This window comes from Oncorhynchus mykiss, chromosome 11 (genome assembly GCF_057628025.1).
Source record: "Oncorhynchus mykiss isolate SJ-2025 chromosome 11, ASM5762802v1, whole genome shotgun sequence".
NCBI lineage: Eukaryota > Metazoa > Chordata > Actinopteri > Salmoniformes > Salmonidae > Oncorhynchus > Oncorhynchus mykiss.
Window position 1 is genome coordinate 15,525,301 of NC_143032.1, and position 22,200 is coordinate 15,547,500.

Sequence of the window (22,200 nt, forward strand, 5' to 3'; positions counted from 1 at the left end):
GTATAAAACCGGTGCCCACGCTCACATTGGGAAAAAAGTTTACTGGAGTTGATGCGCGGTGTTCTGTAGCGTCTCCCACGGTTCTCCTTTCCTCTATTCGGGAAACCTCTCCTACTCGTCAGAATCAATGCGAATCAGCAGCGATAAGCGCGCTGATGCTGTGCGGTCTGTAGCTTTCTATTCTCTGGAGAATAAGGACTAAACCCTCTGTTACACGTTTCTTCTTGCATAGCTCTTCAGTGCAACGGGGAAGACAGACAACATGATTTGCTTTATCTTCATGGTTCTATGTGGATTGTCTGGCAGTGCGCTTGCAAAAGGTAAGTAGAGAGTTCACTGATTGATGAAACTATCGGTCGCCTAAGGACAAATCCCACAAATTATTCCATATTCAAGTGTGCTTATATTTATGATTTAATGTGTTCATGTTTTAAATAAATATCAATATTTCTTCATCAATGTATTATGGACACATTGAGGCATGATGCGCAATTATTGTCTAAATCCTTGACGCAGGATGTGCGCATAGGTTGCCAACTTGCCATCTATTAGTAGTAGTCCTATTGTGCAATACCATGTAAGATGGATTGCCACCATAATCAGGAGGAACGTGCGTATTGTCACAGTAAAGAGATAGTATTGACGCCAGGGGAACATTCTTCAAACACTTGGCACTTTAGCCAGCATCCCGAGCTTTGAACATAACGGACCAAGTCTTCTTGGCGCTATTCCGTCGACTGTCTCATTAATCGGCCCATTGAGATATCAGTGTGGTCATATAGCACGGGTGGTTGAAGAAGTGCGCTTCTTTTACAGCTAACTGTTGTTTAGTAGATAAGCCTTGTCCTGTGGGATAGTTGTTTAGATAACGGAGACCTCTGTGGCCCTGCTTTGTATCCGCCTTTCTGTGCGCTCTTTGACCCGGGTTGAATCGGCACACACAGGGCGTTAGGCTACTTCCTGACGCTGATGAGTTTGTGAAATGGAAGTTCTAATATAAATGAGTGTGGGGTCATGACCAGCACAAGGAAACTTTCTAGAGCGCAGGAACTGGCGCTAATCAGTGCTTATAGCTAAAACAGACGCACGGGGAGGAAACTGAGGTGAACTGGCTCGAACTGGCTCCTGTGTGCGTAAAGTATGGACGCAGCGCATATGGTTATTGGTCAACAACTTTATACTATACTGAACAAAAATATAAACGCAACATGCAACAATTTAATTAATTGCAAAAAGGTCAAAGATTCTACTGAGTTACAGTTCATATGATGAAATCAGTCAATAGAAATACATGCATTAGGCCCTGATCTATGGATGTCACATGACTGGGAATACAGAATGCAGATATGCAGATACCTTTAAAAAATGGGCCTCACAATGGGCCTTAGGATCTCGTTAAGGTATTTTTGTGAATTCAACTTGCCACCGATCAAATGCTATTGTGTTTGTTGTCTGTAGCTTATTTCTGCCCGTACCATAACCCCAGTGCCACCGTAGGGCACTCTGTTCACAACGTTGATGACATCAGCAAACCGCTCACCCACATGACGCCATACATGTGGTCAGTGTTTGTGAGGCCAGTTGGATTTCCAAATTCTCCCAAACTATGTTGAAGGTGGCTTATGGTAGATAAATGAACATTCAATTGTTTGGCAACCGCTCTGGTGGACATTCCTGCAGTCAACATGCCAATTGTAGCTTCCTTAAAACTTGAGACATCTGTGGCATTGTGTTGTGTGACAAAACTACACATGTAAAGTGCCCTTTTATTGTCCCCAGCACAAGGTGCACCTGTGTAATGATCATGCTGTTTAATCAGATTCTTGATATGCCACACCTGTCAGGTGGATGGATTATTTTGGCAAAGGAGAAATGCTCACTAACATGAATGTAAACAAATGGTGCAGGGTACCCATGTAGCAAATAATGTTCTGAGAACTATATGTTTCTTAGGTGGGAATTTCACATAGAGAATGATTGAGGCCTCTGGTGGCCAAAAGGCCGTTTTAGCATGGGCTTCCACCAAGCATCCACCATTTAAAAGTAGTCAACTAGGTGGGGATTCCTAAGGGTTGTAGCCTCAATGGCACTGCCCATGCTTTCACAGATGCTATAATGTCACAGATATAAAGATGAGTCCTCTATTCACCTCTATGGAATTCCAGTACTTAAGCATAGCGCTTCCTATAGGTTTCTTCATTGTTCTATTTAAAGTAAGGATCTCAAATTGTTCCAAGAATGTTAAGAAACAACGTTCTTCTGTGTGAATTTCAGTACTTCAGCATAATGTTTTCTACAGGTTTCCTCATGGTTCTCTTTCAAGTCATGTTCTCAGAACATTAAGAAAACTTTCTATAAAAACCACAAGAAAACATTAGTAACATTCAAAGAATGTTCGAAGAATGTTATTTAAGAACATACATTCTGTTCTCAGCGGAGAAATACTCTCTCTTTTCTTGTGTTCAGGTGTGTTGGTTTGAATCTCACTGACTTCATGCCACAATAAAAAGTTAATGTGTTTGCATAATTAATGCCTAAGCAAATTAGTTACCATGTGTCCTATCTGTGCTTGGAGTTCAAAACAGTTAACCCAAAATAAGCTAGCCATGTTATTAGAAGTCTTATTGCAACATGCTCTCTGAACTTTATTTATTTACATTCAAATAACCTATAATATCATTTCTCAGAGCGCTGATAAAACTTCCCAGGAAAACTTGCAGGGAACCATAGAACGTTCAGTTTATACGGGCAGGAAACAACATTTATGGCTTCATTCCCAGAACCAATGGGGAACCAAAGACTTACGCTCCCACAACTTCCAAGGAACCAAATGTGCTAGCTGGGATTTACCATACTGTTTCCATTTCTAAATACTGTGTTATTTTGTGTGTCAGACTTTTTTCTTCTGTATTTAACTAGGGGAGTCTGTACATAACTAGGCAAGTCTGTATTTAACTAGGTAAGTCTGTACTTAACTAGGTAAGTCTGTATTTAATTAGGTAAGTCTGTATTTAACTAGGTAAGTATTTAACTAGGTGAGTCTGTACATAACTAGGCAAGTCAGTATTTAACTAGGTAAGTCAGTATTTAACTAGGTAAGTCAGTATTTAATTAGGTAAGTCTGTATTTAATTAGGTAAGTCAGTATTTAACTAGGCAAGTCAGTATTTAACTAGGCAAGTCAGTATTTAACTAGGCAAGTCAGTATTTAACTAGGTAAGTATTTAACTAGGCAAGTCAGTATTTAACTAGGCAAGTCAGTATTTAACTAGGTAGGTCAGTATTTAACTAGGTAAGTCAGTATTTAACTAGGTAAGTCTGTACTTAACTAGGTAAGTCTGTATTTAACTAGGTAAGTCTGTACTTAACTAGGTAAGTCTGTACTTAACTAGGTAAGTCTGTACTTAACTAGGTAAGTCTGTATTTAACTAGGTAAATCTGTATTTAACTAGATAAGTCTGTACTTAACTAGGTAAGTCTGTACTTAACTAGGTAAGTTAGTATTTAACTAGGTAAGTCAGTATTTAACTAGGTAAGTCTGTACTTAACTAGGTAAGTCAGTATTTAATTAGGTAAGTCAGTATTTAACTAGGTATGTCTGTATTTAACTAGGTAAGTCTGTACTTAACTAGGTAAGTCAGTATTTAACTAGGTAAGTCTGTATTTAACTAGGTAAGTCTGTATTTAACTAGGTAAGTCTGTATTTAACTAGGTAAGTCTGTACTTAACTAGGTAAGTCTGTACTTAACTAGGTAAGTCAGTATTTAACTAGGTAAGTCTGTATTTAACTAGGTAAGTCTGTACTTAACTAGGTAAGTCAGTATTTAACTAGGTAAGTCTGTATTTAACTAGGTACGTCTGTATTTAACTAGGTAAGTCTGTATTTAACTAGGTAAGTCTGTACTTAACTAGGCAAGTCTGTATTTAACTAGGTAAGTCTGTATTTAACTAGGTAAGTCGGTATTTAACTAGGTAAGTCAGTATTTAACTAGGTAAGTCTGTATTTAACTAGGCAAGTCAGTATTTAACTAGGCAAGTCTTTTTTATTTACAATGACGGCCTACCGGGGAATAGTGGGTTACAGAATGACAGATTTTTACCTTGTCAGCTCAGAGATTCGATCCAGCAAACTTTCAGTTACTGGCCCAACGCTCTAACCACTAGGTTACCTGCCGCCCCTGATAAGGATCTGAAAAGAATGATTTGTACCATGTGAACACAAGATATCAAAGGTCAAGCATTATTATTTCCCTCTAATGATATGCAAGTGTCACCACACTATGTAAAATAACTTCTGTGGTTTAAATAATTGGAATAATATGTACAACACATGAGGAAAACATGTCCATTTAAAAAAAATGTAATCTACATTCAGCTCATGAACTTATTCCTGTCGTGCAGGCCCATTCTGGGGTTTCAAACGGCCATGTCCTTGAAGTGCATGAGATCCTACACTAGGGTTTGTTGGATGAAAGCTCCAGCTGTATTGAATGAAATGGGAAGTGACTTTCTGTCCAATTCACAGCCTGTTGAAATGCCCCTTGGGTCCGTGCTGAGATAGACTTGACTTCCCTTCCTCCTTTAATCTATTTACCCCGACATATAGACTCTGCTGCAGGACTCTGGGTGTGTGTATTTGTATGTATGTGTGTTTGTGTGTGCGTGTGTGTGTGTGTGTGTGTGTGTGTGTGTGTGTGTGTGTGTGTGTGTGTGTGTGTGTGTGTGTGTGTGTGTGTGTGTGTGTGTGTGTGTGTGTGTGTGTGTGTGTGTGTGTGTGTGTGTGCGTGTGTGCGTGTGTGTGTGTGTGCATGACTCAGAGTGGAAGCAGAGGAAACTACCAGAGTGAGTCAAATTAGAGCATCCACTGGTAACCAAGACAATGAATAGTAGTAATGGGGTTACATTCATATTGTCCAGCTGAGGTGGAACTCAACTCATGCATCATCATAAGGTCAACCTCATTTGAGGGTTGCTAGACACTGAGGGGTCAGATAATGGTCATAGGGCAATGATGTGTTTGATCAGGAAGATAGTAGAGAGGATAGCATACTGGCACACTTTTGGTAAATTGAAAGTGCTTGACATGCTGGTTATGACGTGGAGGACCCAAAGAAAGACTTTACTCAAAGCAGGAGAGTGAAATGACTGTTAGAAGACCTGAGGACATGGGAAGTCCCCCCCCAGTCTACTGTACTATGACGAGTTATAGACCACATCATTAAAGTCATCCATACCCTGCTGTTGGCTCAAGCCACAACTCATTGGTCATTTGTAACATGTAAATCATCTCCTTTAAATAATGGCTGCAACAGTAAAAACACACTTGATTTCCTAGAAATAGATTTTTAGATCACTCAGTACATTGCTATGCATAATTTCCTTTTTTCCTGTCATAGCTATATCAGTTTAATCAAGTACACAGTATAGTGAATTAGGTTTGTGTATGTTCCAATAGGATCCAACAGCGTGATTAGGTTCCATTCATGAGTTGGCTGGTTTAAGGACGTGTCTGTGTGAATTTTTCCGTTTGGACTGAGAGGAAGGAAGGGTGGATGGACAGCACCATTTATCTCTCATTAATAAACCTCACTTACCATGGAGTAGAGCGTTGCTTTTATTTAATAAACAAAAGTGACACTGCTTACGCATTTCCACTTTGGTCCTCAAGTGGTTTAGTGGCATGGGAACAAGGAGGTGACGAGGGTCTGGTGTTTCTGCCTGGGAATGTCTATGATGAAGCTGTCAGTTGATCTGTCAACACCACTAGTGTTGTGGTCAGTTGTTGTATTGTTCTCTGTTATTTATTGGTTCATGTTGTTGTGGCCAGCATAGCTCTGGACCAGGGTGTTAGTGTGCATTCCTTCACGAAGGAAATAATTCACACTAACCCCCTGGACCAGAGCTATGGTCAGTAGTGTAACAGTGAGTGGTCAGTGGTATTATTGGCTAATATGGTGGGAGTGGTTGACTATTGTGTTGTTATCACTTGTGTGCCATCGTAGTGGCTAGTAGTTTTGCGAAATTCAACCTGTATATATGAGTATATATATATATAAATTGATTCAGATTTTCCAGAGGAAATATGTTGATCAGTCACTGATTGTTATGAGCAAAGAGCAATGTATGGGGGCCTGCCTGGCCTGCAGCCTTTAAGACATCTCTGTTCTCTCTCCCAGGTAAAGCCACTTAGACATCTCCTCTGTTCTCTCTCCCAGGTAAAGCCAATAAGACATCATCTCTGTTCTCTCTCCCAGGTAAAGCCACTTAGACATCTCCTCTGTTCTCTCTCCCAGGTAAAGCCAATAAGACATCATCTCTGTCCTCTCTCCCAGGTAAAGCCAATAAGACATCATCTCTGTTCTCTCTCCCAGGTAAAGCCAATAAGACATAATCTCTGTTTTCTCTCCCAGGTAAAGCCAATAAGACATCATCTCTGTTCTCTCTCCAAGGTAAAGCCAATAAGACATCATCTCTGTTTTCTCTCCCAGGTAAAGCCAATAAGACATCATCTCTGTTCTCTCTCCCAGGTAAAGCCAATAAGACATAATCTCTGTTCTCTCTCCCAGGTAAAGCCAATAAGACATCATCTCTGTTCTCTCTCCCAGGTAAAGCCAATAAGACATCATCTCTGTTCTCTCTCCCAGGTAAAGCCAATAAGACATCATCTCTGTTCTCTCTCCCAGGTAAAGCCAATAAGACATCATCTCTGTTCTCTCTCCCAGGTAAAGCCAATAAGACATCATCTCTGTTCTCTCTCCCAGGTAAAGTGGATAAGACATCATCTCTGTTCTCTCTCCCAGGTAAAGCCAATAAGACATAATCTCTGTTCTCTCTCCCAGGTAAAGTGGATAGGGAGCCTAAGGGGAAGTTCAGTGTTCCTGTTCTGGATGTGAAGAGTCGACAGCTGGTCCTGGAGGCCAACCAGACGCTGACGATCCACTGCAGGTGAGTCTCTCTGGAGTCAAAGGTTAGAGGTCAGAGGTGATAGGTGGATGGGGTGGGTGGGTGGGCGGGCAGTCAGTGCAGATCAGTGAGCGCTGGTTGGGGGTCGGGGTGTGTGGGTTGTAGGTTAGTGAAAGGGGTCAAGTGGGAAATGTCAAGATAAAGGAAAGATTGTCTGCCTAGACTTATTCACTGATCAGATTAGCTTTAACATACACCTTCTTATGGTCAGCTTTCAGAAGTTGTGATGCAATGAGAGAGATGGAATGTTTTACAGCAATCTACCTTTCACCAATCAGGGGTCGGTGGGAGCTGTCGTGGGTGTTCCCTGGAGGTGTGGCCAGAGATAAAGAGAGTGTGCAATTGGAGGATTCTCGCTGTGGGAGGCAGAGCCAGCATTACTGCAGCCAACTGATTATTAGCTCAGCCCAGGCCCAGCACACAGGATCGTTCCGGTGTCGGTACAGCCAGCGGACCCGCAGGCAGAGTGCTGTCTACATCTATGTCACAGGTAACATTTAACAACTACCAACTCATTACAGTGTCCTGTACTCCCAAATCCCTGTCAGTGTCACTCCGTCACAAATGCTAGAGCTCAGGAAATGGAAATAAGGTTTAGGATATGAAACATCTGTCCACCTCTTTCTCACTGATGGACTCTCTCTGTCTCGCTCTCTCTCCCTCTCGCTCGCTCTCTTTCTCAATTACACTTTCTCTCTCACCCTCTCTCTTTATCTCTCCCCCTCTTTCCCTCCTCCCCCTCTCTCTCCCCCCACTCCCTCCCTCTCTCTCTTCCCCATTGATGGAGTGGTCTCTCTCTCTCTCTCTCTCTCTCTCTCTCTCTCTCTCTCTCTATATATATATATCCCCCCTCTCTGATGGAATGGTCATTGTTTATATGCTTAGGTTAAACAAAACATAGTGGGTGCTAAATACACACCAATACCAGAGAGAAATGTATATCTCAGCACTGTTTGTACCAACAATACATCCTAATGACTCTGGCACAGTTTTCTCAGCTTCCCTCCCTCCCTCCCTCCCTCCCTCCCTCCCTCCCTCCCTCCCTCCCTCCCTCCCTCCCTCTACCAGGTCTATATATAAAAGCTTTTTACTTTCGTTTACGTGCTACCTTAGTCCTCGGGGCCAGGAATAGCCCAGCTGCTGAAATGCTCAGGTTTGGGCAGAGTTTCCCAGGGCACCAGGCTTATCTGCTCCCCTCAGCCCTGCTCACAGCATCCTGTGCTTGGGGACGGGAGGAGGCCGCAGGGGGTGGAGGTGGGAGGGGAGCTGGAGGTCTATAGACGGGGGGGGGTCTCTGGTTCTGTTCAAAGGTGACAGGAGTGGAAGGTGGGAGGGTAAGGGGGGTGAAATAGGATGAAGGCCAGGCAGGATTCATGATTCAGGGACATCCAAGGGCAGAGGAGACACCTTGACAGCCCTGTCTGCCCCACTCTGCCTTTCCCTGTCCTTGGTAGAGGCTGGCTAGGCATGGAGCTGGGCCAGGGGCCAGAGGAGATAGCGGCACCAGAGGTGCCAGGGTCACAGGGTGGGGCTACGGTTTGGCCAATAGGAGCCCTGGGGCCCATCAATCACTCTGGCTGCCAAGTCCATTAGGCGTCTGACTCCATCACCCGCTCTGCTCTCACTCTACTGCCCCTCTCTGCTCTCTCTACTGCCCATTTCTGCTCTCACCCTCCTGCCCCTCCTGCCACTTTCTGCTCTCACCCTCCTGCCCCTCCTGCCCCACTCTGCTCTCACCCTCCTACCCCTGCTGCCCCTCTCTGCTCTCACCCTCCTGCCCCTCCTGCCCCTCTCTGCTCGCACCCTCCTGCCCCTCTCTGCTCTCACCCTCCTGCCCCTCTCTGGTCTCACCCTCCTGCCCCTCCTGCCCCTCTCTGGTCTCACCCTCCTGCCCCTCCTGCCCCTCTCTGCTCGCACCCTCCTGCCCCTCTCTGCTCGCACCCTCCTGCCCCTCTCTGCTCTCACCCTCTTGCCCCTCTCTGCTCTCACCCTCCTGCCCCTCCTGCCCCTCTCTGCTCTCACCCTCCTGCCCCTCCTGCCCCTCTCTGCTCTCACCCTCCTGCCCCTCTCTGCTCTCACCCTCCTGCCCCTCCTGTCCCTCTCTGCTCTCACCCTCCTGTCCCTCTCTGCTCTCACCCTCGTGCCCCTCCTGCCCCTCTCTGGTCTCACCCTCCTGCCCCTCCTGCCCCTCTCTGCTCGCAGCCTCCTGCCCTTCTCGGCTCTCACCCTCCTGCCCCTCTCTGCTCTCACCCTCCTGCCCCTCCTGCCCCTCTCTTCTCTCACCCTCCTGCCCCATTCCTGCCCCTTTCTGGTCTCACCCTCCTGCCCCTCTCTGCTCTCACCCTCCTGCCCCTCTCGGCTCTCACCCTCCTGTCCCTCTCTGCTCTCACCCTCCTGCCCCTCCTGCCCCTCTCTGCTCTCACCCTCCTGCCCCTCCTGTCCCTCTCTGCTCTCACCCTCCTGCCCATCTCTGCTCTCACTATCCTGCCCCTCTCTGCTCTCACCCTCCTGCCCCTCTCTGCTCTCACTATCCTGCCCCTCTCTGCTCTCACCCTCCTGCCCCTCTCTGCTCTCACCCTCCTGCCCCCCTCTGCTCTCACCCTCCTGCCCCTCTCTGCTCTCACTATCCTGCCCCCTCGCTAGCTCCTTCATATGTAATCAAAGCAGCAGGAGGAAGCCCTGCGGTCCAGGCCACTAGTCCTTGGGGTACTTTTGTTCAAATGTTCAGAGATTATACTTTCCTTGAATAACACAGTACAGTAGCTGACAAACAATGAGGTGAGCTCCACCCGCCCACGCCTTTCAATGGCACAGGAATATTAGAGGGTGGGTGTGGAGGGGGTAATGTACCTGGAAGGATCACAGGCTGTTTGATTGCCTCGAAACAATCTGTGTGTGTTTATTGTTGACTCCAGGAGACTATTTGCTGAACGGGTATTAAGTGTGTGTGTGTGTGTGTGTGTGTGTGTGTGTGTGTGTGTGTGTGTGTGTGTGTGTGTGTGTGTGTGTGTGTGTGTGTGTGTGTGTGTGTGTGTGTGTGTGTGTGTGTGTGTACCTATCCCTAACCTCAGTGTTGTGGTTTCAGACAGACAGCGGCCATTTGTGGAGGAGCAGAATAACAGTCCAGACGTGGTGTATATCAAGGAGAGCCAGCCTCTGGTCTTCCCCTGTAGGGTCACCCACCCTGACGCCACCGTGTCATTGGTCAAGGTGAGTTCCCTTCACTATTTCCACTACTAGCACTCCTGACTACATCTTAGAACAAAACACTTCTCTCTGTTTCTCCATCAGCACTCTCATCTGTACACAAGTCACAGTCATGTTGTTTCTGCTAGTACAGATCATTCAACACATTGTTCTTATCTTGGCAACCGTCCTGCCTTGGAGTGTGTGTGTCCGTTTGTTTGTCAGTCTGCGGATGTGTGTGGAAGTGTGTGGATATGTTTGTGAGTGTTGCTGCCTGAGTGGCGAGGGAGTGTACGTAAGTGCAATGAAGTGCAGTGTGTGTGTATGTATGTTTGTGTCAGTCTGCGGATGTGTGTGGAAGTGTGTTTGTGGCAGCGTCTCAGTGTGTGTGTATGTTTGTGGCAGCGTCTCAGTGTGTGTGTATGTTTGTGGCAGCGTCTCAGTGTGTGTGTGTGTATGTTTGTGGCAGTGTCTCAGTGTGTGTGTGTGTGTGTGTATGTTTGTGGCAGCGTCTCAGTGTGTGTGTGTATGTTTGTGGCAGCGTGTCAGTGTGTATGTGTGTTTGTGGCAGCGTCTCAGTGTGTATGTGTGTTTGTGGCAGCGTCTCAGTGTGTGTGTGATTGTGGCAGCGTCTCAGTGTGTATGTGTGTTTGTGGCAGCGTCTCAGTGTGTATGTGTGTTTGTGGCAGCGTCTCAGTGTGTGTGTGTGTGTTTGTGGCAGCGTCTCAGTGTGTATGTGTGTTTGTGGCAGCGTCTCAGTGTGTGTGTGTGTGTTTGTGGCAGCGTCTCAGTGTGTATGTGTGTTTGTGGCAGCGTCTCAGTGTGTATGTGTGTTTGTGGCAGCGTCTCAGTGTGTGTGTGTGTGATTGTGGCAGCATCTCAGTGTGTATGTGTGTTTGTGGCAGCGTCTCAGTGTGTGTGTGTGTGTTTGTGGCAGCGTCTCAGTGTGTGTGTGTGATTGTGGCAGCGTCTCAGTGTGTATGTGTGTTTGTGGCAGCGTCTCAGTGTGTGTGTATGCATGTTTGTGGCAGCGTCTCAGTGTGTGTGTGTGTTTGTGGCAGCGTCTCAGTGTGTATGCATGTTTGTGGCAGCGTCTCAGTGTGTATGTGTGATTGTGGCAGCGTCTCAGTGTGTATGTGTGTTTGTGGCAGCGTCTCAGTGTGTATGTGTGTTTGTGGCAGCGTCTCAGTGTGTATGTGTGTTTGTGGCAGCGTCTCAGTGTGTATGTGTGATTGTGGCAGCGTCTCAGTGTGTATGTGTGTTTGTGGCAGCGTCTCAGTGTGTATGTATGTTTGTGGCAGCGTCTCAGTGTATATGTGTGATTGTGGCAGCGTCTCAGTGTGTGTGTGTGTGTGTTTGTGGCAGCGTCTCAGTGTGTGTGTGTGATTGTGGCAGGGTCTCAGTGTGTATGTGTGTTTGTGGCAGCGTCTCAGTGTGTATGTGTGTTTGTGGCAGCGTCTCAGTGTGTATGTGTGTTTGTGGCAGCGTCTCAGTGTGTGTGTATGCATGTTTGTGGCAGCGTCTCAGTGTGTGTGTGTGTTTGTGGCAGCGTCTCAGTGTGTATGTGTGTTTGTGGCAGCGTCTCAGTGTGTATGTGTGTTTGTGGCAGCGTCTCAGTGTGTATGTGTGTTTGTGGCAGCGTCTCAGTGTGTGTGTATGCATGTTTGTGGCAGCGTCTCAGTGTATATGTGTGATTGTGGCAGCGTCTCAGTGTGTATGTGTGTTTGTGGCAGCGTCTCAGTGTGTGTGTGTGTTTGTGGCAGCGTCTCAGTGTGTGTGTGTGTGTTTGTGGCAGCGTCTCAGTGTGTGTGTGTGTGATTGTGGCAGGGTCTCAGTGTGTATGTGTGTTTGTGGCAGCGTCTCAGTGTATATGTGTGATTGTGGCAGCGTCTCAGTGTGTGTGTGTGTGTTTGTGGCAGCGTCTCAGTGTATATGTATGTTTGTGGCAGCGTCTCAGTGTGTATGTGTGTTTGTGGCAGCGTCTCAGTGTGTGTGTGTGTTTGTGGCAGCGTCTCAGTGTGTGTGTGTGTGTTTGTGGCAGCGTCTCAGTGTGTGTGTGTGTGATTGTGGCAGGGTCTCAGTGTGTATGTGTGTTTGTGGCAGCGTCTCAGTGTGTATGTGTGTTTGTGGCAGCGTCTCAGTGTGTGTGTATGTATGTTTGTGGCAGCGTCTCAGTGTATATGTGTGATTGTGGCAGCGTCTCAGTGTGTGTGTGTGTGTTTGTGGCAGCGTCTCAGTGTGTGTGTGTGATTGTGGCAGGGTCTCAGTGTGTATGTGTGTTTGTGGCAGCGTCTCAGTGTGTATGTATGTTTGTGGCAGCGTCTCAGTGTGTGTGTGTGTATGTTTGTGGCAGTGTCTCAGTGTGTATGTATGTTTGTGGCAGCGTCTCAGTGTGTCAGTGATACCTATTTTTTACTGCCATGCTCCGAGTGAGCGGCGCCTGCAGTTTCCTCTGTTGGCACTGTTGTTACCCCCGGAGACAGGACGTGGGGTCTGGAGGGCCCCCTGCCTCCGCCCACCTCCCCCTACTCACACACCCCTCACTCCTATCCTCTCCTGGAGGCGATCTGGCTGCCAAACTCCTCCTGATTCCTTAACCAGCCGGCCTTCAGGCCAGAGGACGATGAGGTGCCAGGAGTAATGGGCTGGCCAGGACTGACTGGTGCTAGCAGGGCAAGGCATGCCCCTCAGGCAGATCTGTTAACAGTGGTGTTGTACGTAGGTTGCGTCTTCTGTGTGCAGAGACTGCACAGTTTGACCTTTACAATGCAACAACATCCAGGTGAGAGAAGTGGGCTACTTGTACTTTATCAGGTGAATGAAGGAATTTCCAAAGAGAGTTTCAGGAAACTGAAAAAGAGCGAAAGAACAAAATGAACCCCTCAGTCATCTCTCCTCTTGTCCCTGCTCTCCCTTCAGGATGTGAGACGGACCCCGAAACGAAGCGTTGCACAACACACACATTCTCACACACTTCTGTTGGCTCTCTGTGTTTACGTCCTGCTCCTAAATCCACACAAACGTCCAGCCTAGAGCCACAAAGGTAATTATTCTAAAAATATCCTCTGTTCTCTCACTCCCTCCATCCGCCCCGGCCTGGCCCAGCATTCCGAGCCTGGAGTCCACTCCACACACAAACACTGTCACACACTCTGCAGTCTTTTTTTCCTGGAAGGATTTTGCACTCTGCTTGGATCTTTAATTTGTTGTCCCAGCTCTCAGCAGGGAAAAATACCCAGGGGGCCATTCCCTCTCGCTGCCGCCGTGAAGATGACCCAGTGGGGCGAGGAGTGGAGGCAAGCCGAAGGGGGTAGTGTAGCATGACCTAGGGTTCCAGTCCAGTCCAGTCTCCATCCTGTAGTTACAGGATATGAGCAGATGGACTGGAGTCACGTTCCCACGTCCTTACTTCTCTCTCACCTTGCAACCCACCTGCACCCCCTTCTGAGAGGGGGGCACCAAGGGCATTCACAGGGGCCTAACAAGACAGAGGGGACATAGAGGTATTTACTATAGTGTAGTGTATAAGGCAGAGGAAAATAGGAGGGAAAAGAGGCGTCTTAAGGTTGGACGAGGGATGAGGGGGGCTGTCAGCCAGGTAACACTGGGGATGAGGGGGGCTATCAGCCAGTTAACACTGGGGATGAGGGGGGCTGTCAGCCAGGTAATACTGGGGATGAGGGGGGCTATCAGCCAGTTAACACTGGGGATGAGGGGGGCTGTCAGCCAGGTAACACTGGGGATGAGGGGGGCTATCAGCCAGTTAACACTGGGGATGGGGGGGGGCTGTCAGCCAGTTAACACTGGGGATGAGGGGGGCTATCAGCCAGTTAACACTGGGGATGGGGGGGGGGCTGTCAGCCAGGTAACACTGGGGATGAGGGAGGCTATCAGCCAGGTAACACTGGGGATGAGGGGGGCTATCAGCCAGTTAACACTGGGGATGAGGGGGGCTGTCAGCCAGGTAACACTGGGGATGAGGGGGGCTATCAGCCAGTTAACACTGGGGATGAGGGGGGCTATCAGCCAGGTAACACTGGGGATGAGGGGGGCTGTCAGCCAGGTAACACTGGGGATGAGGGGGGCTATCAGCCAGTTAACACTGGGGATGAGGGGGGCTGTCAGCCAGGTAACACTGGGGATGAGGGGGGCTATCAGCCAGTTAACACTGGGGATGAGGGGGGCTGTCAGCCAGGTAACACTGGGGATGAGGGGGGCTATCAGCCAGTTAACACTGGGGATGGGGGGGGGGGGGGCTGTCAGCCAGGTAACACTGGGGATGAGGGGGGCTATCAGCCAGTTAACACTGGGGATGGGGGGGGGCTGTCAGCCAGGTAACACTGGGGATGAGGGGGGCTATCAGCCAGTTAACACTGGGGATGAGGGGGGCTATCAGCCAGGTAACACTGGGGATGAGGGGGGCTATCAGCCAGTTAACACTGGGGATGAGGGGGGCTGTCAGCCAGGTAACACTGGGGATGAGGGGGGCTATCAGCCAGTTAACACTGGGGATGGGGGGGGGGGGCTGTCAGCCAGGTAACACTGGGGATGAGGGGGGCTATCAGCCAGTTAACACTGGGGATGGGGGGGGGCTGTCAGCCAGGTAACACTGGGGATGAGGGGGGCTATCAGCCAGTTAACACTGGGGATGAGGGGGGCTATCAGCCAGGTAACACTGGGGATGAGGGGGGCTATCAGCCAGTTAACACTGGGGATGAGGGGGGCTGTCAGCCAGGTAACACTGGGGATGAGGGGGGCTATCAGCCAGTTAACACTGGGGATGAGGGGGGCTATCAGCCAGTTAACACTGGGGATGGGGGGGGGGTGCTGTCAGCCAGGTAACACTGGGGATGAGGGGGGCTATCAGCCAGTTAACACTGGGGATGGGGGGGGGGCTGTCAGCCAGGTAACACTGTGGAGGAGGGGGGATATCAGCCAGTTAACACTGGGGATGAGGGGGGCTATCATCCAGTTAACACTGGGGAGGAGGGGGGATATCAGCCAGGTAACACTGGGGATGAGGGGGGCTATCAGCCAGTTAACACTGGGAGTGAGGGGGTATCAGCCAGTTAACACTGGGGTGACAGGTTATCAGCCAGTTAACACTGGGGGTGAAGGGTTGAGGGGGCTATCAGCCAGTTAACACTGGGGGTGAAGGGGTGAGGAGGGCTATCAGCTAGTTAACACTGGGGGTGAAAGGGTGGGGGGGGGGGGAATCAGCTAGTTAACACTGGGTGTGGAGGGGTGAGGAGGGCTATCAGCTAGTTAACACTGGGGGTGGAGGGGTGAGGAGGGCTATCAGCTAGTTAACCACTGGGGGTGGAGGGGTGAGGAGGACTATCAGCCAGTTAACACTGGGGGTGGAGGGGTGAGGAGGGCTATCAGCTAGTTAACCACTGGGGGTGGAGGGGTGAGGAGGGCTATCAGCCAGTTAACACTGGGGGTGAAAGGCTATCAGCCAGTTAACACTGGGGGTGAGGGGGGCGAGGTGGAGGGTCCACATGTTCCCCTGAGAGAGGGCTGGATGCTTCCACCATGTCACTGAAACTCTAGTAAACATTTCCTTGAGTCTACCTCCTCCAAGAAAACAACCCTTTTACACAATACTCTGTCTCTACAGTAACACAAGACTCTGTCTCTACAGTAACACAAGACTCTGTCTCTACAGCAACACAAGACTCTGTCTCTACAGCAACACAAGACTCTGTCTCTACAGTAACACAATACTCTGTCTCTACAGTAACACAATACTCTGTCTCCACAGTAACACAATACTCTGTCTACAGTAACATAAGACTCTGTCTCTACAGCAACACAAGACTCTGTCTCTACAGTAACACAATACTCTGTCTCCACAGTAACACAAGACTCTGTCTACAGTAACACAAGACTCTGTCTCTACAGCAACACAAGACTCTGTCTCTACAGTAACACAATACTCTGTCTCCACAGTAACACAAGACTCTGTCTACAGTAACACAAGACTCTGTCTCTACAGCAACACAAGACTCTGTCTCTACAGTAACACAAGACTCTGTCTCTACAGCAACACAAGACTCTGTCTCTACAGTAACACAAGACTCTTTCTCTACAGCAACACAAGACTCTGTCTCTACAGTAACACAAGACTTTGTCTCTACAGTAACACAAGACTCTGTCTCTACAGCAACACAAGACTATGTCTCTACAGCAACACAAGACTCTGTCTCTACAGTAACACAAGACTCTGTCTCTACAGTAACACAAGACTCTGTCTCTACAGTAACACAAGACTCTGTCTCTACAGTAACACAAGACTCTGTCTCTACAGCAACACAAGACTCTGTCTCTACAGTAACACAAGAATCTGTCTACAGTAACACAAGACTCTGTCTCTACAACAACACAAGACTCTGTCTCTACAGTAACACAAGACTCTGTCTACAGTAACACAAGACTCTGTCTCTACAGCAACACAAGACTCTGTCTACAGTAACACAAAACTCTGTCTACAGTAACACAAGACTCTGTCTACAGTAACACAAGACTCTGTCTACAGTAACACAATACTCTGTCTCTACAGTAACACAATACTCTGTCTACAGTAACACAAGACTCTGTCTCTACAGCAACACAAGACTCTGTCTACAGTAACACAAGACTCTGTCTACAGTAACACAATACTCTGTCTACAGTAACACAAGACTCTGTCTCTACAGCAACACAAGACTCTGTCTCTACAGTAACACAAGACTCTGTCTCTACAGTAACACAAGACTCTGTCTCTACAGCAACACAAGACTCTGTCTCTACAGTAACACAATACTCTGTCTCTACAGCAACACAAGACTCTGTCTCTACAGTAACACAATACTCTCTCTCCACAGTAACACAAGACTCTGTCTACAGTAACACAAGACTCTGTCTCTACAGCAACACAAGACTCTGTCTCTACAGTAACACAATACTCTGTCTCCACAGTAACACAAGACTCTGTCTACAGTAACACAAGACTCTGTCTCTACAGCAACACAAGACTCTGTCTCTACAGTAACACAAGACTCTGTCTCTACAGCAACACAAGACTCTGTCTCTACAGCAACACAAGACTCTGTCTCTACAGTAACACAAGACTCTTTCTCTACAGTAACACAAGACTTTGTCTCTACAGTAACACAAGACTCTGTCTCTACAGCAACACAAGACTCTGTCTCTACAGCAACACAAGACTCTGTCTCTACAGTAACACAAGACTCTGTCTCTACAGTAACACAAGACTCTGTCTCTACAGTAACACAAGACTCTGTCTCTACAGTAACACAAGACTCTGTCTCTACAGCAACACAAGACTCTCTCTACAGTAACACAAGACTCTGTCTACAGTAACACAATACTCTGTCTCTACAGCAACACAAGACTGTCTCTACAGTAACACAAGACTCTGTCTACAGTAACACAAGACTCTGTCTCTACAGCAACACAAGACTCTGTCTACAGTAACACAAGACTCTGTCTACAGTAACACAAGACTCTGTCTACAGTAACACAAGACTCTGTCTACAGTAACACAAGACTCTGTCTCTACAACAACACAAGACTCTGTCTCTACAGTAACACAAGACTCTGTCTACAGTAACACAAGACTCTGTCTCTACAGCAACACAAGACTCTGTCTACAGTAACACAAGACTCTGTCTACAGTAACACAAGACTCTGTCTACAGTAACACAAGACTCTGTCTACAGTAACACAATACTCTGTCTCTACAGTAACACAAGACTCTGTCTCTACAGCAACACAAGACTCTGTCTCTATAGTAACACAATACTCTGTCTCCACAGTAACACAATACTATGTCTACAGTAACACAAGACTCTGTCTCTACAGCAACACAAGACTCTGTCTCTACAGTAACACAATACTCTGTCTCCACAGTAACACAAGACTCTGTCTACAGTAACACAAGACTCTGTCTACAGTAACACAAGACTCTGTCTACAGTAACACAATACTATGTCTACAGTAACACAAGACTCTGTCTCTACAGCAACACAATACTCTGTCTCTACAGCAACACAAGACTCTGTCTCTACAGTAACACAAGACTCTGTCTCTACAGCAACACAAGACTCTGTCTCTACAGCAACACAAGACTCTGTCTCTACAGTAACACAAGACTCTGTCTCTACAGTAACACAAGACTCTGTCTCTACAGTAACACAAGACTCTGTCTCTACAGTAACACAAGACTCTGTCTCTACAGCAACACAAGACTCTGTCTCTACAGTAACACAAGACTCTGTCTACAGTAACACAATACTCTGTCTCTACAGCAACACAAGACTGTCTCTACAGTAACACAAGACTCTGTCTACAGTAACACAAGACTCTGTCTCTACAGCAACACAAGACTCTGTCTACAGTAACACAAGACTCTGTCTACAGTAACACAAGACTCTGTCTACAGTAACACAAGACTCTGTCTACAGTAACACAAGACTCTGTCTCTACAACAACACAAGACTCTGTCTCTACAGTAACACAAGACTCTGTCTACAGTAACACAAGACTCTGTCTCTACAGCAACACAAGACTCTGTCTACAGTAACACAAGACTCTGTCTACAGTAACACAAGACTCTGTCTACAGTAACACAAGACTCTGTCTACAGTAACACAATACTCTGTCTCTACAGTAACACAAGACTCTGTCTCTACAGCAACACAAGACTCTGTCTCTATAGTAACACAATACTCTGTCTCCACAGTAACACAATACTATGTCTACAGTAACACAAGACTCTGTCTCTACAGCAACACAAGACTCTGTCTCTACAGTAACACAATACTCTGTCTCCACAGTAACACAAGACTCTGTCTACAGTAACACAAGACTCTGTCTACAGTAACACAAGACTCTGTCTACAGTAACACAATACTATGTCTACAGTAACACAAGACTCTGTCTCTACAGCAACACAATACTCTGTCTCTACAGCAACACAAGACTCTGTCTCTACAGTAACACAAGACTCTTTCTCTACAGCAACACAAGACTCTGTCTCTACAGTAACACAAGACTTTGTCTCTACAGTAACACAAGACTCTGTCTCTACAGCAACACAAGACTCTGTCTCTACAGCAACACAAGACTCTGTCTCTACAGTAACACAAGACTCTGTCTCTACAGTAACACAAGACTCTGTCTCTACAGTAACACAAGACTCTGTCTCTACAGTAACACAAGACTCTGTCTCTACAGCAACACAAGACTCTGTCTCTACAGTAACACAAGACTCTGTCTACAGTAACACAAGACTCTGTCTCTACAGCAACACAAGACTCTGTCTCTACAGTAACACAAGACTCTGTCTACAGTAACACAAGACTCTGTCTCTACAGCAACACAAGACTCTGTCTACAGTAACACAAGACTCTGTCTACAGTAACACAAGACTCTGTCTACAGTAACACAAGACTCTGTCTACAGTAACACAATACTCTGTCTCTACAGTAACACAAGACTCTGTCTCTACAGCAACACAAGACTCTGTCTCTACAGTAAGACAAGACTCTGTCTACAGTAACACACGCCTCTGTCTACAGTAACACAAGACTCTGTCTCTACAGTAACACAAGACTCTGTCTACAGTAACACAAGACTCTGTCTACAGTAACACAAGACTCTGTCTCTACAGTAACACAAGACTCTGTCTACAGTAACACAAGACTCTGTCTACAGTAACACAAGACTCTGTCTCTACAGTAACACAAGACTCTGTCTCTACAGCAACACAATACTCTGTCTCTACAGTAACACAAGACTCTGTCTCTACAGTAACACAAGACTCTGTCTACAGTAACACAAGACTCTGTCTCTACAGTAAGACAAGTCTCTGTCTACAGTAACACAATACTCTGTCTACTGTAACACAAGACTCTGTCTCTACAGTAACACAATACTCTGTCTCTACAGTAACACAAGACTCTGTCTACAGTAACACAATACTCTGTCTCCACAGTAACACAAGACTCTGTCTACAGTAACACAATACTCTGTCTACAGTAACACAATACTCTGTATCTACAGTAACACAAGACTCTGTCTCTACAGTAACACAAGACTTTGTCTCTACAGTAACACAAGACTCTCTCTACAGTAACACAAGACTCTGTCTCTACAGTAACACAAGACTCTCTCTACAGTAACACAAGACTATATCTACAGTAACTCAAGACTCTCTCTACAGTAACACAATACTCTCTCTACAGTAACACAAGACTCTGTCTACAGTAACACAAGACTATGTCTCTACAGTAACACAAGACTCTGTCTACAGTAACACAAGACTCTGTCTCTACAGTAACACAAGACTCTGTTTACAATAACACAAGACTGTTTTTACTCTAACAAGACTCTCTCTACAGTAATACAGATTTTTTCGTAATCGTTTTGTGTTATGCAGTAATAATAATAACATGAGTCTTGCCAATGTGGCCTAATTTGAGTCATTAATGGCCCCCATACTGTTCTGTGTGGATGTGATGTTCATGATTTGCTCAGGAGTTGTGAATGTGTGCAGTGTTGCTTTTGTGTGACTGTAAGTATGGTTGTGTTGTGTTCAGGATGTGGTCATGGTTCTGAATAACTCATGACATGGCTGGGTTGACTTCATGATTGGTTGGTGGTTGAGTTCCCAAAATGGTTGTAGTTGTGTTGGGTTTATGGTGTGGCTATGGTTGTTGACCATGTTTTCTAATCCCTAACCGGAAACAGATATCTCATTTTGTGTGACATTGATTTTATTAGACTGTTTGTACAGTTGTGGTTGTGGTCATGACCGTGTGTGTTCATGCCTCCAGTTCCCTGACCGTGAGTTGACCCCAGACCAGAGGAACATAGTGTGGAACAGCAGACAGGGCTTCCTCATCCGCAGTCCCACCTACTTCTACATCGGCCTGTTCTCCTGCAAGACCTCTGTCAACGGGACCACACACTCCCTCAGTTACCTCACACACAGACAAGGTGAGCACACACACACAAATGCAGACACATACTTACACACATTACACGCACGTGCACACACACTTATACACACTCACACACACACACACACTTACATGACACACCTATAGACCAGGTGAGCACTACCAAGGCCAGATTGCAGATCTGCAGATTTTATATATTGCAGCAATTAAACGAGTGTCTCTTCCACTCCCCCTCTCCTCTCCAGTGAATAAGATTATGGAGGTGTATCTGAACAGTACTAGTCCCGTCCAGACTTTACAGGGGGACAGTCTGGCCATCAACTGTACTGTCACTGCAGAGTGGAACAGCAGAGTGTCCATCAGCTGGGACTACCCTGGGCAGGTGAGAAACATATGAAGTACACTAGAATTATGAAGTGCACTACAATGAGGTGCGCTATGTTATGTAGTACTGTATGTAGAATTACTTCGAAGTATTTATACAGTACCAGTCAAAGTTTGAACACATCTACTCACTTAAGGGTTTTACTTCATTTAAAAAAACGATGAAATAACACATATGGAATCATGTAGTAACCAAAAAAGTGTTCAACAAATCTAAATATATTTTATATTTGAGATTCTTCAAAGTAGCCACCCTTTTCGTTGATGACAGCTTTGTCAAAGTTCCTGAAATAGATTTGTTTTATGGAATATTCTCAGGCCCATTATCATCAACCATCACTCCTGTGTTCCAATGGCACGTTGGGTTAGCTAATCCAAGTTTATCATTTGAAAAGGCTAATTGATCATTAGAAAACCCTTTTGCAATTACGTTAGCACAGCTGAAAACTGTAGTGATGATTAAAGAAGCAATAAAACTGGCCTTCTTTAGACTAGTTGAGTATCTGGAGCATCAGCATTTGTGGGTTCGATTACAGGCTCAAAATGGCCAGAAACAAATAATTTTCTTCTGAAACTCGTCAGTCTATTCTTGTTCTGAGAAATGAAGGCTATTCCACGTGAGAAATTGCCAAGAAACTGAAGATCTCGTATAACGTTGTGTACTACTCCCTTCACAGAACAGTGCAAACTTGCTCTAACCA

The 22,200-nt window shown here is 46.5% G+C and overlaps 1 protein-coding gene across 1 annotated transcript in view; it reads left to right on the forward strand.

The window, feature by feature from the left end:
• Window positions 1–25: 25 nt before the first annotated feature.
• flt1 (fms related receptor tyrosine kinase 1) overlaps window positions 26–22,200 on the forward strand; it is a 32,721-nt gene continuing 10,546 nt past the window's right edge. The window contains exons 1-6 of the mRNA XM_090189522.1: window positions 26–320; window positions 6,839–6,944; window positions 7,241–7,452; window positions 10,048–10,172; window positions 20,990–21,152; window positions 21,361–21,497. Coding sequence (XP_090045648.1) covers window positions 263–320; window positions 6,839–6,944; window positions 7,241–7,452; window positions 10,048–10,172; window positions 20,990–21,152; window positions 21,361–21,497 — 801 coding nt within the window. The 5' untranslated portion in view covers window positions 26–262. The remainder of the gene's footprint in view (window positions 321–6,838; window positions 6,945–7,240; window positions 7,453–10,047; window positions 10,173–20,989; window positions 21,153–21,360; window positions 21,498–22,200) is intronic.